Source organism: Ambystoma mexicanum, chromosome 2q, assembly GCF_040938575.1.
Source record: "Ambystoma mexicanum isolate Mex_15411 chromosome 2q, UKY_AmexF1_1, whole genome shotgun sequence".
NCBI lineage: Eukaryota > Metazoa > Chordata > Amphibia > Caudata > Ambystomatidae > Ambystoma > Ambystoma mexicanum.
This window is the reverse complement of record NC_090924.1, coordinates 214,133,233-214,150,668: the sequence shown is the minus strand read 5'-3', so window position 1 is coordinate 214,150,668 and position 17,436 is coordinate 214,133,233. Positions and strand designations below refer to the sequence as shown.

General features: G+C 43.7%; 1 protein-coding gene across 2 annotated transcripts in view; it reads left to right on the top strand.

The window, feature by feature from the left end:
- Nucleotides 1-547: 547 nt before the first annotated feature.
- Nucleotides 548-17,436, top strand: part of TMC7 (transmembrane channel like 7) — a 950,504-nt gene continuing 933,615 nt past the window's right edge. Inside the window, exon 1 of one of the 2 annotated variants that reach the window (XM_069647142.1) lies at nucleotides 548-980. In XM_069647142.1, the coding sequence (XP_069503243.1) occupies nucleotides 899-980 (82 nt within the window). In that variant the 5' untranslated portion in view covers nucleotides 548-898. Of the gene's footprint in view, nucleotides 981-12,770; nucleotides 12,790-17,436 lie in introns of those variants that run through there. The other variant, XM_069647143.1, reaches the window with a different exon arrangement.

Sequence of the window (17,436 nt, the reverse complement as noted above, 5' to 3'; positions counted from 1 at the left end):
TTTGCTGAAAAACTGTTTAAGACTACTAATAGCTGCACAGTGACGCACTTATCAATCGGGTCCACGTTAACCCAAAGAAAACATGCTTCCCCCCACCCCCCCCCAGCCTGTTGGGCTGATTTCGGGCATTGTCCTGCAGGACAAGCCGAGTCAGTTGAGCCCCCTTACCCACTTTAGGATAATTAATGGGACATTCCCTCGTCAGCACTGTGAGGAGCACGAGGCTAGCGTATAGCAGACTTTTTCATTGCTCTACCTCTATTCGTCCTAGGTGCCATATTACCATGTTTCAAAGTTACGGTGTAAAATTCTCTACCGTTGTCTGCTCGACTTTATGTACTTCTGGGAGTTACAAATCACAACCTACAGATAGAACGTCCTGCATTTTAATGTGAGATTGCCCTATTTCAAAGAAAAACGTTGAGAAGGATGATGTTCTGAGCATTGGGCAGGTGAGGCTGCAGGAAGTGACTCAGGTGTTGCATGTTTTATATCCTGATGTCGAGGGCGAGTCTGGCACTGTAGGCAGGCACGATGCCGAAGTATAGGCATTGCTTTCTTTGGGATCTACGAGGACTTCTGCAACTTTCCTACTGGGACGCACGGCGCGCTTTGTGTCACAGGGCGCTGGGGCTGAGGACAGGACAGGTGGACTCTGTGGTGAAACTCAACCTCTTTCTCCTGTGTGATCTGCCCGGCTCTGTCGGCGCGAGCCAGCGCTGTGACATCACAGCCCGGAAGCTGGGATCCCCTGCTCCGGCTCGGTGGCTGCACTGTCTCTGGGGGCGGCGCGTTCCTAGTTCCTGAGGTGAGGGCAGGCGGGACGCGGAGGAGCGACGCCGACCGAAGGACCGGCTTCGCGCACCCTGGCTACATCCCCCAGTCGGGCGCTGCACTCATGTATCCCGGACAAAGAGACCACCAGCATGAACTCCCGAGAGTTCCCAACCAGCCGAGCCCCGGCAGTGACATAGATAACGGTAAGGGGGCGCTATGAGAAGGGTAGGAGGCAGCGCCGCTTCGCTGCTTGCTTGTTTGTGCAGTTGTCAGTCCTGACCGCTTGCAAATCCTCGTGTTTCCATCCACAGCAGCCTAGTTTACAGCATTGTTGGTGGGAGTGGGTCAGAATAGATCAAAGTATTTGAAACACAAACGAGGGGGAGTGTAGACAATATAGTTTGTTAAATTGTTCCTTTGTTAATGGATAAAGTAATGTGTTAACGTACGGAGTAATTAATGTATAACAAACTGTTTGCCCAGGACTACAAGGTTGCGTTGCAACACACTTGTGAATGGCAATTGCAGGAAACTTTGTCAGTGAGGTTCTCAAGAGCAACAACTTAAGGTCTCCACAACGATCTAAAAGTGTAAAAATACCTAGTGATTCTGGCCATGATTCCCTGGCCATGGTAGATGAAAGAAAGGACATGAAATGTCGTTTGGTTAACAGAATGGTTGCAAATGCTGTTCTCAAGGGTGGCAAACTTCTCAAACCATCACATACACGTTTCCCGATATTTTTTTATTATATGCGTCTTCAGAACTTTTCGCAGTTTTAGGGGAGAGGGAGCCAGCCTGTAGTTAAGCGGAATGTTGTTTCCTATTCTATGTGCACAGGTGAAGGCTTGCTTCCTGCCCTGAAGTTCTTGGTTCCCATCCTAGGGATGTCCATGCTTCTGGTGTGCTGCTGGCCTCCATAGATCCTACGTTCGTGGGTGATATAAATGAATCCTCCTCCAATGACGCAAAGGAAGAAAAGCACCACATAACAGCAAGCATTGTTTTCTAAACCTGGAATTGGCGAGGTTCTCATTCATAAGATTCACTTCCTTTGTCCTTCAGTGTTCTGCTTTAGCATTAAGGAACAGACTATGCCGCCCTTCCGTTCCTCTCACAACGTAGCAGAATATTAATTTCTACCTGCAGGAGCTAAGTAATATAGTATGACATACCAATTTTGTTACTCTGCCTCCTTGGGTCGCACAGTAAGCAGCAATAAAAGGAATAGTGCGCTCAAACATTTTATTGTCCCAATCGTTCGGGCAAGTCGTTATAAGCATACGTTGATCGAGTGTAAAAAAAAAATGTCCTATGCATCTAACCTTAGTTTTCCACACTTTTACACATGCAAAATCAAGGAGTCGGGCATGGCCATCTTGTTATAATCTTATCAGTTGATCGATCAGCTTAAGTTCAAGTGCCCCTGCGGCACTAAATCATATCACCTGCCCCTGAAACTGACATCACTATGCCTAGTGATATTCTCCACCTACTTTCATGACGTTAGTGGGCAGCATCACCTATGTGTTAACATCAGTTGACGCAGAATCCGGACATTCAACAATCACATCCTCTCACAGCACAGCGGGTCCCAAATCAGAATAGAAAACACAAGGAAACATTAATACTTGGCAGAAACGAAGAATGTAGCTGTGTAGAAAACAGAATTTAAAAAATTCAGTAGCCGTTCTTTATTCAAATGTACCATTTACCCTTTAATTCTGCGCCGGGTCAAACCTAATAACCAACACAAACCACAAACAATGGAAACACACAGAAAACATCGGGGAAAGTTGGAGTCTACGATGTGCTTGAGAGGCTAGTGCTGTGGAGTATGTTTAGCTCCCAATGGGATGCGAAAGCTGACGATAAATTCGAACAACACACAGAGGGCATTATAACAGAATATTAGCAACAAATTTGGGGTTGGTGAAACCTGGGGGAACCCAGACGTAGACTCCATGCTCACTGTGCTCAGAGAGGCACAGCTCCACTTCACTGATGAGGCACAACAAGGCTGAAACACGTGTATGGGGTTGCTATAGGTACTCTAGTTGAGAAGGGAATTGCCATAGCTATTCAGTGCTGGACTGCCCATGTGCCCGGGATGAAGACAAATATGCAAATGGATATTTCCCACCTGTGAAAGGTACATTGAGCTAAAGACGATGGCTGCGGACACTCAAAGTGTCAAAAAAACACATAACCGTTTATAATGCCATGTTCTTTCTAGAGAGGGGCGCCTGCTACCTAATAATACAACGTTGATAGCGCACACTGATATGTCATGGGACGAAGTGGTATAGATATCACTAGCCTGCATACAGGTTGTGTTTGCGTGTCGTCACAATATGCCCCAACCATCACCCCATAACAATGTAAGCAAGCGATACCGGTCAGAAAATGAAACCTTTACTCTTTCGTCTACAAACTCGGCTTTAGTCAAACTTGCATTCTCTCGGCATAACACAGAGTGTCCGCTCAGAACAACAGTTTTCATAGAATGAAAATACATTTTCCAATGTCAAGTTTTAAAATAGTGAACCTTATCATTTTTTTGGATATCCTTCGTTCTTCAATCCATAGCAAATCCTCCCTTTCGTCCAAGGTCGAACAACAATTGAACCTTCCAAGGATCATGTAAGGTACGTTTCGTTTTTGTCAAGGAAAGCCACAAATCAAAAACATACTGTACAAGATGCATCGGTGTGTACTACGCACAAGCTGCATCAAACCAAGTGACCTTCACTCCATGGGAGCGATTATCCCGCCGGCCGACCAATGTGGCATTTGAATTAAAAAAAAAAAAAAATGGTTTGCTGGCATCCACCAATGCCGCGCTATTGTGAATAATTTTTTAGCCATCAATAGTTTTGGAAACCAGTTACAGTTAGGATAAGTAAAACAGATAATGAGGAAACCATTTTCAAATAGGCCCAATGACATCTTTCTACTAGGCCCAAAAATCCATCTCTCTTTGTACAAATGCAACTCTCCCATTCCCAGCGCCTAGCTCAGCCAACCCGCCCCATGTCCTCGCCACGCCCTGTTCTCACGGAGGAATATGCTCTGCGGATAACATGAGACACTGACAAGTCAAAAATCCAAGTGCCCATTCATCTCCACTGAACTTCCTGTGCACTAACAACCTACACCCGCAAGGCCTGAGCCCTCCAGCTCAGACCCTGCTGTTCCTTTCATGCTGATACCCATCTGGCCCTCCCGTGCCCTGGTCAATCAAGGACCCACAAGAGCGGGGCGAAAGCGGGATGGGGTAAAACACAGACTTACACTCTGGCCACCTATGTCGAGCTTTACAGACATCAAGCAACCACAGACATACATGTTATCGTTCGAGATATAAATGAATGAATCATAAACCGGATTAAATGTGCATAGTTAAATACTTCTTAATACTAATAATAGATTTGAAATTCGAGTTTAATAGCATTGCATTGTTCATGTACGAACCCTGCGGCACATCATTTATACCGGGAAGTCAACTGTTCAATGAGATCCGCTTTTGGTGGACCGAGCACGTTTGTAATGTTTTGTGACAATGTAAGTGTGTCTCCTAGGAACATAATCGGGGTCGATTCCATGAGTATGCATGGCCAACACCGTCAAAGTGAGATCTTTCACAAAATCGAATTCCATTTCCTGGTATATTGGCTTGGCCACCTATTTTTTTGCTTCGTTTTGCAAAGGCCATTGTGTAACGAAGCATCCCAAAGTTTCCTGCAGTTCTCGATTATTCTCGTTATGCGCTAATACGGCTAGTAATGTTCGAGCTTGCATTCAGTCTATGCTGAAATGCAACCTTTTGGGCCTGTACTTTAGGCACATATTGTAGAATACCTACAAATCTCCGGTGTGACAGAATTCTGTGGGTTCCTTTAGCTCTCTTGAAAGAGTTTTATCAAATGCGATCTTCTCAAGAGCTTTGTGTGGAGGTGAAGATGGAACCAACCACTTCTTCTTGTGTTCCTGGTCCTCCGATAAAGGTCCATGTGCACATTGGTGAAAATGTTGGTTTTCTGTCCATGAGTGAATGTTGGAACAGTGGCGCATCAATGAGCGCCATTTGTCAAGTAGAATTTCCACAGATCCATCACAAGTTTTGGAGCTCCACCAAAGATGGTTGCTGAAAGACTGAGACCACTGTAAAATATTTTCCGAGCCCTTCTTTTTACCAGCATCTGTATTTTCTTTATTGGCTGATTTAGCAATGTGCCCTACATCAGATTGATGACGAATGTTTGGAAACTGCTCTTGCATGGCCTTGGCTATTGAAATATGTCCGTCAGTGGCTATGAGGTCTATTTGCATTCCCCTTGATTGAAGATGTTCGAGGGATTTTATGAAACCATGTTTCTCCATGCCACAGAGGATTTACACTGGGATACCTGCATGATTTCCAAACTCACATTTTTTTTTCCATGTCTTGAAAGTGGTATGTGCAGTACTTTGCTGAAAATCCGGGGCTGTCACACTGTCCGTCGCCAGCTAGCCTGAAATGTTTGCCAGAGAATGTGCTTTCAATTGACATTTGTTCAATTTTCCAGGCTTGACTAATAGCGGGGAATAAGAATTCTTTGATATTTGTAGTACTGCGTTTTAGCAAGGAACTGAACTCCCACAATTTGACAGAACTGGACAACTAACTAAAAGTCGAGCCACTGAAAAGTAAAGTGGTGGAACACAGTACACTTCTAGCTGGCACTTTGCCCAGCATCGGTTGAGCGGACCATGAAAAGGAATCATGGAGGAGGACACGGGTGGCTTGGATTTTCAGGTTAGTGCCTTGTAATACAGAAGTCACATTCACCAATTGCTGCCGGCATATTTCCCCCCTCACTGGATGGACACATTTCAGCATCAGTATAATCTCGTCTAGGCAGCTGTCGAATACAATGTATTTAGGCTCCTTTATTAGCCAATCGTCCTGCATGCATGTGGTTTGTGACACAACTGTGGTGGACAAATCGGCCAAACTAGACCAACTGTAGTCGGGATCTTTGGCAAGTTCCTCACTCAATTGTGTTGAAGCTTCAGTCTCTGTTAGTTCAGCTTGTGTTATTTGCACACGAATTGGAGAAACCATCAACGTCGAATGTTTATTGGGTGGACCTTTTTTGTGGGTGTAGGTTGTGTCAAGTGGTCAGCGAGGTATTCCAAAGCATCTTCATTATATTCAGTTTCATCTTGTCGACTTCTCGCATTTTATTAATGGTCCAAGAACACTTTGCTCGCTTCGCCGTTCACATTGCATTCAGTTTGACTGGACCACGCTGCACCTCAAATAGTAGTTGATCCATGGTGAAATCTGTTTGGCAAGCAACATCTTTGGTTTCGTTTGTTGTCTGTGTCTTTATACTTCTTTTCCTTCTGGGCCTACATGTTCAATGTATAGCACAGGTAAGGTAGATAGCACTTTAAATGCAAAAACATGTTATGAAGAAAACACCAGCCCAAAACACTTCTAGAAAACAAAATAGTTAGTTACCCTTTTTTTCTTGATTTTCTGTGAAATCGTGGCCTTCTCTGTAACGACCTCCCCAGCAAGCTGATCCACCACCTCTGATCCATGTGCCTCCTCTTCTAATTCCACACCTCGTGTACATTCCTTGAATAGAATATTCATTAAAACAAAGAAAAGTCAATCATATTGGAAATTAAAATCTTTCATCGCACACATCCCTTACACACACACCCTCTCAAACAGTGTACGTCATTTAGTCAAAATATACATTTCAAATTTCACCTGATTGATGGCAAGTGTACTTGATCAGAGTTCACTGTGCAAAACATCCTGATTTTAATGTTGCCCGCAAACATTTTGCAATGTATTCTGCATTAGGGAGGAAGTGTAACGTTAGAACTGAAATCGGAAAAGTTTGAAACGCTGCACGTTAATATGAATGTCAATGTCTAATAGTATCCTATGTAGGATTTACTTTATTTCATTCAAGGGAACTGCAAGTACGCATACCTCATACTCTTTACCAGCAGCAAAGGACGATGTAATTGTAGTCAAAGTACCATCATCCCCCTGTAACACAATACCTGTTTTGGTACGGATGAAAACAGCGAAACGGAACAGAGACAATGGGATGCAGACAACGGTGCATATAAAGAGAAACCAAAAAATGACAACTAGTGTAAACAACCGACAGGATACATAAACAATTTCATATTATTTGAAATTCCAAGCATAATACATTCTCCTAATTGAAAAAAGTGAAATAAAACTACCTGATAGGCGCTTAAAGTTGTTGTTGACTCCTGAAAGTAAATGGATGCGCAATCTTGCTCCTTCATTTTCAGTGCATTGTCATGAAGTGGTAAAAGGGAAAATTAGATTTGAATTAGATATGTTGGAAAATGCAACTGTCGAGAATGTAAACTTCTGCAAGTCTGTAGGGATCACCATTTGTATACTGGACGTGTCAGTGGTTCGTCACTTGCGAGGGTCTGTGCTTCCGTCACTATGCTTTCCTAAAAAAAAAAATGAAAATTTCAAGCAACCGATTACGAAAACATTATACTTCTTGTGAAGTGCTCTATGGCATTGTTTTCCATGGTCATAATTACTTAATTTGAGTCTCCATAAACTTGGGACAGAAGTATAGTAAAATGTGGTATATTTAAAATATAATACAATCTGGTACATATGCAAACTTTAGTAAGACACATTAACACAGAAAGCACCAATCCGTTCATGGATTTACCGGTTCAGTACCCCACCACCTACAGCTAATTCATGATCCGGGACTCGCCTGAGGCAGCGTGTGCATCAATAGAGTTGGAATTGCATTTGGAAGCAATTTACGAATCATTCTGGCTCAATCCTATTTTGTGTTCTTCGATTGCTCGTACATATCGTCTGTAAAGTGCAGGCTGCAGATGCGGAATCTATTGGCCCTTAAGTCTCCCAAAACAGCCTGGGCTCTACTTTCAATCTCGTCCACCGCAAAACCACAATGTCGAACCCATTTTCTTATTAAATCAATATCCTTCGGGAATGTATGCAGGATTGTGCCCTGACTTTTGACATGGATCCTAGAACGGCAACCCACCCAAAACCATACAAGCAGGCATTCTTGAAAAATCGATAAGATCTGTATAAAAAAGTATAATTACTAAAAACTGAATGCATGAGATTGATGGAATTATATCACAGTTATCTATGCAATGTTTGTTTTAGTCAAAGAAGCAAAACCTGTGTAGCGTAGTCGAATACTACATACATACATACATACATACAGAATTGACATGTATACAGAATTATAGTGAAGTTAATAGGTGACCTGCCCTTACCTTGACAAACAATTAAATTCAGCAAGTAGGGGAGTTAGTAGTAGGAGAACAGGTAGCACGATCAAGAGTTGACTTCCAGTGCTCAGAGATGTTCTCTGGATAAATATCAAGGGGTTTATAAGGGATTAGAAAAGTGGGTGTGTATGTGAATGTGTGACATGTTTCTGGGGGAGCCTGGAGACACTGGGTCTGGGAAGGCCATGTGAACAATGGCCCCTGTGCGGAAGATACCTTTGAAGTGTGCATGGTGTTTGGCACCTTGGACATTCCCACCCTGCCAGCCCCCTTGGGAGCGCAGGGCCACAGGTTCGAACTGCCATTGATAGTGGAGGGGGGATGGATGGGCAAGAGGCGTGCAGAAGAGGCCCAGAACACTACTGAAGGGAGAGACACACTAATGTGGATTGCAGGGGTGCGGTCCTGTGAACAATGGCCCCTGTGCGGAAGATGCCCTTGAAGTGTACATTGTGTTTGGCACCTTGGCCGTTCCCCTGCTAGCCCCACTCACGTCACACATAGACAAGTGAGCGTGTCTCTGATTCACTGACAAATTATTCATAAAAGATCATTTGTATTTTATTTTGTTTCTGATATTCATGGCACGCATGTACTACACATTGTATACTTTGGGTTGCAGCACAGTGTGGGAAAATCCCCTGTACTGTCTGCTGTCACTCGGGTATTTGGCATGAATGGCTCCAACGACACAGGCGGGTATTACTCATTGAACGCGGTATCCAAGCCACCCATGAAGCCACCATGTAAATGAATGATCGGCCACCTGCCGGTACCATCTATGGAAGAGAAACATACATACTGTATTTAAATTAACCTGATAAGTGTACAAACCTTAGTTGAAAATGCATCATGTATCCTATGGCATAGTTGCACGTACACATGTTACTTCATGGGTCAATCAACTTGGGCTTTAAAGTGCACATTACAAAAGTGAACACCCATGCAATCCATAACGTTTTGGGGCAGAGAAATATTGTTTCTTAGTTGAAATTGAAAGACACATAAGCTGACCACTATGATTTTCCCAAAGCGCGAGAGATGTTTTGAATTGCCAGACTACATTCATTTGGCAGCGATAGATGAAAGTTACGACAATATAGGAGACAAACAAGAATTGTTAGTGGTCTCAGTGGTCAAAGTAACATCAAATCTAGAGTACACTTAGTCGTTACTTGGATTGCAAAGGTGAACTGTTCCGCAAAGTTCATGCATAAACACCAACATAATCCTCAACACGGACCTTGTGAGGCAGGCTGCCCTGAAGTCATGCGGCTCGGTAACGCTTAGTGGCAGTGTCTCTTCTTCCGATATGCAGGCCAAGCATCCAGAGTTTTGTCTGCAGCAGCAGTTCCCCTCCTCGGTTGGCATGACCTTGCACCGATTGCAGGTACCCCAGGTGGAAACGTCTTCCATGCAACTAGGCTCTGGCTCAGGATCCAGTGGTTCGTCTTCCCAACTGTTGTCCGATACCCCATCATTTCCGCATCTTTCTCTATCAACTAATTTCACCTCGGAATACTCTGGCTCGTACTGGTATGGCTGTATTGTTGCCATTATACGACAAAATTTAAATCCATTGTCATGCTAGTACAAGTATCTGTTTGCACGGGCTCCGAGCAACGAAGATAGCGGAACAGAGCAGAAACAAGTCACAGGCTATACAAAAAAAACAGTGAAACGATTGAAAAAGCAACTAGGATGTTGTCTAATGAAAAACAGTCTGTTTATACTTATTGAGGAAAGAGGCGTCCTGCTGTTTCCATGTAGACACGTCATTAGCTGGTGCACAAAGAACGTTGACACAAGACATGCATTCGTGTTGTGAAATGGGCCCTACGGGTCTAGTGATGTCAGCTTCAGGGGCGGTTAATATTTATTTATTTGCATTTTTAAAGCGCTCACACAGCCCGGGGGCATCTAGGCGCTGGACCCGGAATATTTCTTAGTTGCGTATTTATAACATGCTTAGTACCCAGAGGTTTCTAAGCGCGGACCCCGAATGAAACCTGTGTTGCTTCGTGTCGTCTTGTTTCCAAGGCGAGCACGTTTCCGCTGAGCTATACTCCTGAGACAATATGATTTAGTACTGCGAGGGCAGTTGAACTTAGGGCGACACAGCAAACGGATAAGATTAGCACAAGATGCCCATGCACGCTCATTGATTTCACATATGTAAAAGTGAGGAAAACTAAGGTAAGGTGTATATGAAATGTTTTTATGATCGATCACAGTTTGCATAAAAGCACATGCCCTAACACTCGGGACAATAACATTTTTAAATGCACTATTCCTTTAAGTGGTTTTCATCATTTGACTGCAATCAAATAGATCCCTGATCATTGCACATTTGGAACTATTGATGTGCCTGAAGCCCAAATAGCCAACATGAAGTAAGGCCCATTAATAGTGGTAACTCTCCCCAATATGCATATTGCCGTTCCCTTGGTCTTGTATCTGGGGACCACCCCCTACACACAGAAAAACAAGGGGATCCTTTTGGACTCAACATTGACCTTCACACCTCCAGATCAACCTACTGACAGTAGTGGACCACCACCACCAGCATCATATACTGAAGAAAATTCTCATTTGTTTGTCAGTAATGCTAGTTAAGCTGGACTTCTGCATCATCGCCCAGCTAGGCATGCCCAATTATCAACTACACCAACTTGTCATCAATGGAGCTACAAGACTTGTTTTCGGTCCATAAATGGGATCATGTCTTCACAGTTCCCCTAGCTCTAAAATTGCTCTCTCTCCCAAAGGATTCAACTAAAACCCCAGAGTCAGACTTATAAGCTCTTCTGGAGCAATTGTCCTTCAGTTCCTGCGGAAGTGTGTAGAGCAGTTCTTACCTAGGCAACTGTTGACACCGACAACAGCAACAAGATTGAAAGTCACCTGAGACAACAAAACCAGGAAACAATTATCTCTACACAATGGCCACCCACTGGGGTGGACACGAAGAATGAACCAAATCCTAAGAAATGCTGACTTCTAGTGAATAATGCCCTTCTTAGGTCCCATTGGCCGTCACGCTACATTATATTGTCCTCTTCCTCCATATTACCTGAACAGCCCCTTTGGGACTTTCCTCCAAGGACGACAACACCAGCTGTTATACTGGGATAATATATCCCCATTTTTGTGACCCTAGTACTGTGAAGCAATTGTACTGTGAAGCAATTGTATTTTTGCAGGTGGCACCTCCTACATGTCAATTATGTGTATCATGCGTATACAAAATGTCCGCCCTTGCTATGAAAACAATAAAATGCCCAATGATCGAAACATATTATTAAACTGGCCATCAATTCCTCCCATAAGATAGGGACGTGTCCCTCTTGTTCGCACACATGCGTGGTACCAGGCTACCTGTTACCCCTCCCATGCTACCCAATACTCTTCTCTTGTTCAAAAAGTAGCTACATTTATTTTGTTTCCCTTCCCATTTACTTACTCCTCTTTTCCACAGGCCCCACCATACTTCACTAAGACCACAAAATGGATTAACAGATCTTTACCTGTGGTGACCAAAGCAACTTGAGGGGCCACTTTGAGTTTATGTCCAGTCTTTGTTTTGAGATCCCTGTTAAACCGAACATGCCGCCTGAGGGTCTAGGTTATCCCACACCCTCCAATTCCGCCAGCGTGCCTAGTATTATTCTTAGTTAAAGCGTAATCAGTTCTTTTCAACTTTATTTTGTTACCCAATTTAGTTGGTATGGCATGGCATATTTATGGTATGGGATACAGAGAAAGATCTGCGTGGGGTAAATCTGGATTATTTACCATATTCAATACTGTCTATGTTCCACAGCCATGAACATTCCATGCAATTGCCATGTGATAATAAGGCAGTAATTTAAAATAAAACAAGAGATAATACTGCATGGTTCTTACTGCCACCATACTCGTAATGGAGACTTAAGCTCAGCAGTTCAATGCAAAAGCATCGCCTTCCTCTGGTGGAGTCTTTGAAATTCAACTCGCTATTTGATTAATTTTCGTTCTTGGTTTTTTTATCGTACTGGTTTTACTGGACGATTGTAAGGTATTGTAAATATAATAAATGTTCAAAGAGATTATTTTTTTCATAGTTAATGAACATCTTTAACTAATATATATTTAAGCACCATTTAGATGCCCCAAGCTGTATTCGTAATGGTACACACCTTTTCCAAACTGATCGAATTAGGGACACTTGTATATTGGTTCACACGTATTTTTCAAACGTGTCTCCCAGTACGTTTGGAGGGTCGGCAGCATATTACTTTGTGCTGAAGTAACTACAATGTGTAATGAATGACCTCCCACTTTCGCGAGAAAATCTAATCATAATGCAAGCATGCTGGCTGAGCACCAAGAATGTGGAAGCAATGAAGCCCCAAGGGTGCTTCGTGCCAGCTCGACATTAGAATGCGGAGTCCCCAGTGTAGCTTAGAGTGGCATTTGCAACCAATGACTAGGGGGCCGGCGGCGGTGCCCGTTGGCTGATGGGAAGTGCGTGTCTCTGGAGGCAGGGCCCGCCCCATACGCTTTTCAGTGCTTTGCTCGCTTTCCAGTTTCACCCCGTGCACGTTTAGCCTTGTCTGTACTTGAACGAGATACCAACGATTACAAAAGGCTTCCGTCTTGGCCGGGTTAGGTTTTCCACGCTGGGGATCATAGGTAACAAGGCTCTGGCTGCTGGCAATCATGCCTACACCATACAATGTTACTAATGCATGAACAGCAATTGCTTTGTTGCATGAACGAGAATAACAAAAGGATGCATTCAGCCCAGTTCATGTTTCAGGCATTGAATCTGCATACTGGGCGGGACTAGTAACACCATTCTAGGATGTCCGTTTTGATCCTAAAAAACTCAAAGCAGGAACCCCAGTAAGAAAAGTTATGAAATTGTAGTTTCTGGGATGGCCATTGTTAACTTTTTGTATTGTGCAAATATGACCGTTCGTTGTTGTCACGTATATTGTACACGGATTGTGTTAGTTAATGTTGAAATGATCTCCTTTTCCCTGTCATTATTGCTTTTATTAGTATATATCTGCCTCCTGGTTCTGCCTTTCTCTCATTAGCTGATCCGCAGTCCTTGCTTGCTGGTTTTGCCCGCTGTCAAAGTTCGGTTCCACAGCATTCGCTGGGTGTGCTGTGATGTAGCCCTCCTCTCCCCCGTCCCCAACATATCTGCCACTTGAAATAACCCTCTGTTCCAAATATTCCATCTACATCATGAAGGCCTGTTCCTCATGTGCCATAACTTAATCCCAGGGCAGTTCTAGCCAATTCGGTGCCCAGGGCAAACCACTAGAATGCACCCTCTCCCCCCCCCATAGTCACACGTCACTCCCAAACTACACCTCTGTGTCATATGACAAAAACTCTCCTCAATATCAATAAATCATTGCTATATAAATGAAGCTGGTTTCATTACATTTGTCATTCAAGTACTTTACAGAAGAATGTGAAAACACAGCTGTTGCTGCCAAAGTAAATGGCTCTTCTTTCATCACCTGTTCTTGTGGAAGGCCTTGCCTGAATACAGTTTCAAACTGTCCGTACTGGCACACTGCAGTGTGACCAGCCTGCCGGGTTCTGAGGGCCCACTGGCCGTGTGCTGCAGGTGTTCTGTTCGTACCACCTCCCTTGTATTTTGCATGGGGCAATACTAGACTAACCATATGAATTATTTTTTTATAGGTTATCATTCCAAGGTTGAAGTCTGGTACACTCTTATTGTACTCTTTCAAAATATCTTTATACTCTTTCAAAATTCCTTTTATGAGAGTGGGAAAGGAGACAAAAAGCACCAATGAGGGTTCCAGTATGCTTTGCATCAAATCACAGAGCATTTCATGAATTGGTGATCAGAGATCTCTGTTTGACAAACAAGTCTGTGATAAAAGAGTTGTATGTGTGAATTCACACAGACACGTGGCTTCGTGCTCGCATCACGGTTCACAACACTCACCGTAACATTAAAATGTTTGTAACCATAACCCATACATACTTATTCGGACTTACTAAATCGAGGAAGATCGCTAGGAGTTTCATCGCACAAGTCACAGCACTGTGAAACAATCTTCAGCTACATTTGTAAATAACTCACTATCTTGTTTTTGAAAAAGGCTATCAAAAACACAACTCTTTTCAGCTTCGAATGTATCCTCCCAATTATGTCATTGATCTTCGTACTAGCTCTGAGAAGCCACTCGGAAGTTGTCATGCAGTTGAAAATGTCATATAACTTAACATTTCAGGATTTGCTTGACTAGGCCAAAAGCCAAATAAGTAAATGTGCTGTCCTCAATGATAAAGGTGCGTTTAAGGTATTTTAAAGTGGCAGGTATCTTCTTGCCTGGAAACTTCACAATGTCAGCATCATCATTACCCTAATGCCCCGTCTCTGTGCTTATATCCACGTTCCTCCGTCTCCTTTTATTTAGGATGGCCTTTTTTTCCAGTCCTGGGAAAAGAGTTTTTTTGGGTGCTGATTTCTCCCTGTAGAATGAGGAAGCAGTGGCACTATGGTGTGAAAGATCCGTATGGAAGCAGAAGCAAATTAAATGCTAGACGGCTCAGCTTTCCACTGCCACCCCACTTTCGCCAGTGATTAATATTAGTCATTACCACACAAAAGGACTAGGTTTTTGTCACAACTACTTGTCATTTACCTACTGTGCGGTAAGTGCCCTGCTGCACGGCACAGAACTCGGGTATGCTGCAAGACGTGTTCATTTATTGTTAATATAATTTAATTATTTGGTACTTAAGTATTTTTATCAGTGACTTCAGGGCAAATATTGACTCATTATACATCTTCAATAAATCACTGGCCGCTGCAACTGAGAATGACCTTTTTAGAGGCTAAAATGAATAGGGGAGCAGAATCCGTTACCAAGTATGTAATTTAGCTCACTAATGACTTGCACATTATGTAATTGTGCAGCAGTAGTTCAGCCTGAATAACAAATGGTAAATTTAATTAAATACTTGGACGCAGCTTTAAGGTGGATGCTTTTAACCACTAAAAGATTTTTCTAGATCTGCACAACACATGTAACTGAATGGATAATCACGTTTCATTTGCATTTGCAATATGTAGCAAAGATACCACCACAAGGAAATGCCGGAGGCAAAAGCAGAAACTGAACGAGTTGTAAGGACAAGGGCTTGAAACTGAACTGAAGAAAATCCATTCTGTTGACCGACGTTGGCTATACCAAAGGCCAGACGGATTTATTTTGCAAGCGTTTTGTCTGCCTTATCTGTATAGGAAGGATGTTAAATGCATTGACACATTTTAATCAGTGCGGCCTCACTTGAAAGAGGTGCCGGTGGTTGGGGTTTGCATGGGGCGGGTATCCCATGTGCAAAGGTGCAAAGGTGCTAACAGCCCTTTTGTCCAGCTCTCACTGCAAGCGCCTACCAGGCGACGAAGTTACCCTGCCTGTCTCTCTTGTTAGTCTGCCTTGTACCTCGACCTTTATGGCAGCTTTCTGGGTGTGGCTCTTCCTGTGCTCACCTGCACCCTCCTGCTCCCACCCCCTAGCTATTCAGCTCTGCACCCTGGGCCGTCGTCCTCTCCGCCTGGTCAATGAAACGGGTCTGCTCTATCCCGACACTCTCCAGCTCCTCTGCTGTGTCAATTGGTACCCCGGGACCTCACCATATTCTAGCATGTTCCTGGGCTATTATTAGCAATAACCACGCAATTGGAGGGCAGTTCTGACTGGTAATGACAATGGAGCAAAGGCCCTTGCTTACATGGGGACCTGGGCCACAATGAGGGTGTAATGACACTCCCCCCCCCCCCCCGTGAGGGTTATTACTTAAATAATGAAAGTAGCAGCAAACTGTTTTGCTTAAACAAAACGGCAAGAAGCCTCACACAGCGCACAAAAGAATGATGATTTAGCAACTTAAGCTCCTCGAGAGCAGCAGGTCCGGATGGTATGGCAAACCCTATTTTGAAGGAAAATGACCTGGGCAGAGCTTGGGGTAAAAATCTTTACACAAGTAGATCCCCTCAACTTGGAGAGAGGCAATTCTAGTGCCAATCATTAAGAAAGGCTGTCGCAGTGACCCCAAAAACTATCGGCCTATAGCCCTATTAGACACCTTGGTCAAGCTATGTGCAGGCCTTTAATTAAGAGATCTGAACCAGTGGGCCACCCAGTCTGGTAGTTTGGACCAGAGACAGACTGGGTTCGTGAAGGGGGTGGGTACTTAACTAAATATTTTCATTCTAAACCTAATGAAGCTCAGATCGATCAAAACCAGTAGAAATGTGTACCTGGCCTTCATGGACCTTGAGCAAGCGTTCGATTCTGTCAATAGGGAACAGCTCTGGAAAAAACTTCAAGCATGGAACTGCCCTCCCGACCTGGTAGAAGCAATTAGGCTCTTGTATTCTGATACATGGATCCAGGTGAGGCTCTCGTCAGAGGGGGTGCACTCAGAAAATATCTGCACATATCGGGGCCTTAAGCAAGGATGCTTTTTAGCACCAATCATTTTTAACCTCCTATATGTCAGATCTGATGGAGGCACAACAAAGGATCAGTGCTTTCCCCCCCCAAATTTGAGGAGACCGAGTTTCCTTGGGTCTTGTTAGCCGATGATTTAGTCTTAATTGACCAGACGCTGATTGGTCTTCAGCGCAGACTAAATAGCTTTATCACCTATCTTAAAATGAATGATGCTAGAAAATACAAAGTCCTTATCATGTCCTCTGCTAGGAAAACTATAAGGAGATCCATCATGGAGAGTGGGGCATGACATTATAGAGACGGTAGAAGTGATAATTCACCTAGGGACGATAATTAATAAAAACTTGGATGAAAGGGCTCACCTAGTAATGCGGCGGGCTACGGTCGGAAGACTTGCGACTCAGGCGTTTGTGATGCACAGGAAATTCAGAGCCTTCTCGCTACAACCGGTGCTGATGTTTTATGAACAAAAAGTTGTCCAGATACTTTCCTATGGGACAAAGGCAATCCTCAATATTGCATGGAAAGAGTGGGGGATCCTAGAAGAGTGGTTTTGGAGGAAGGTCTTGGGACTTCTAAACTCGCTTCCAACTGTTTGCATTCGCTGTGAGCTGGGACTGCAATCGTTGGCGTCAGTGGTGGCGTGGAAAATCATCTCCCTATATAGGAAATGTCTGTCTTCAGATAACTCTCCTCCCTTTGAAATTCTGAGGCATCCGGAATCAGCCCGGTCAGATAAGTGGTTCCAAAGATTGAAGGAGAAGTGTGATAGCCATCTGAAGGAATGTAAAATAACGCTAGGCCTCTTAATTAATAACCCATT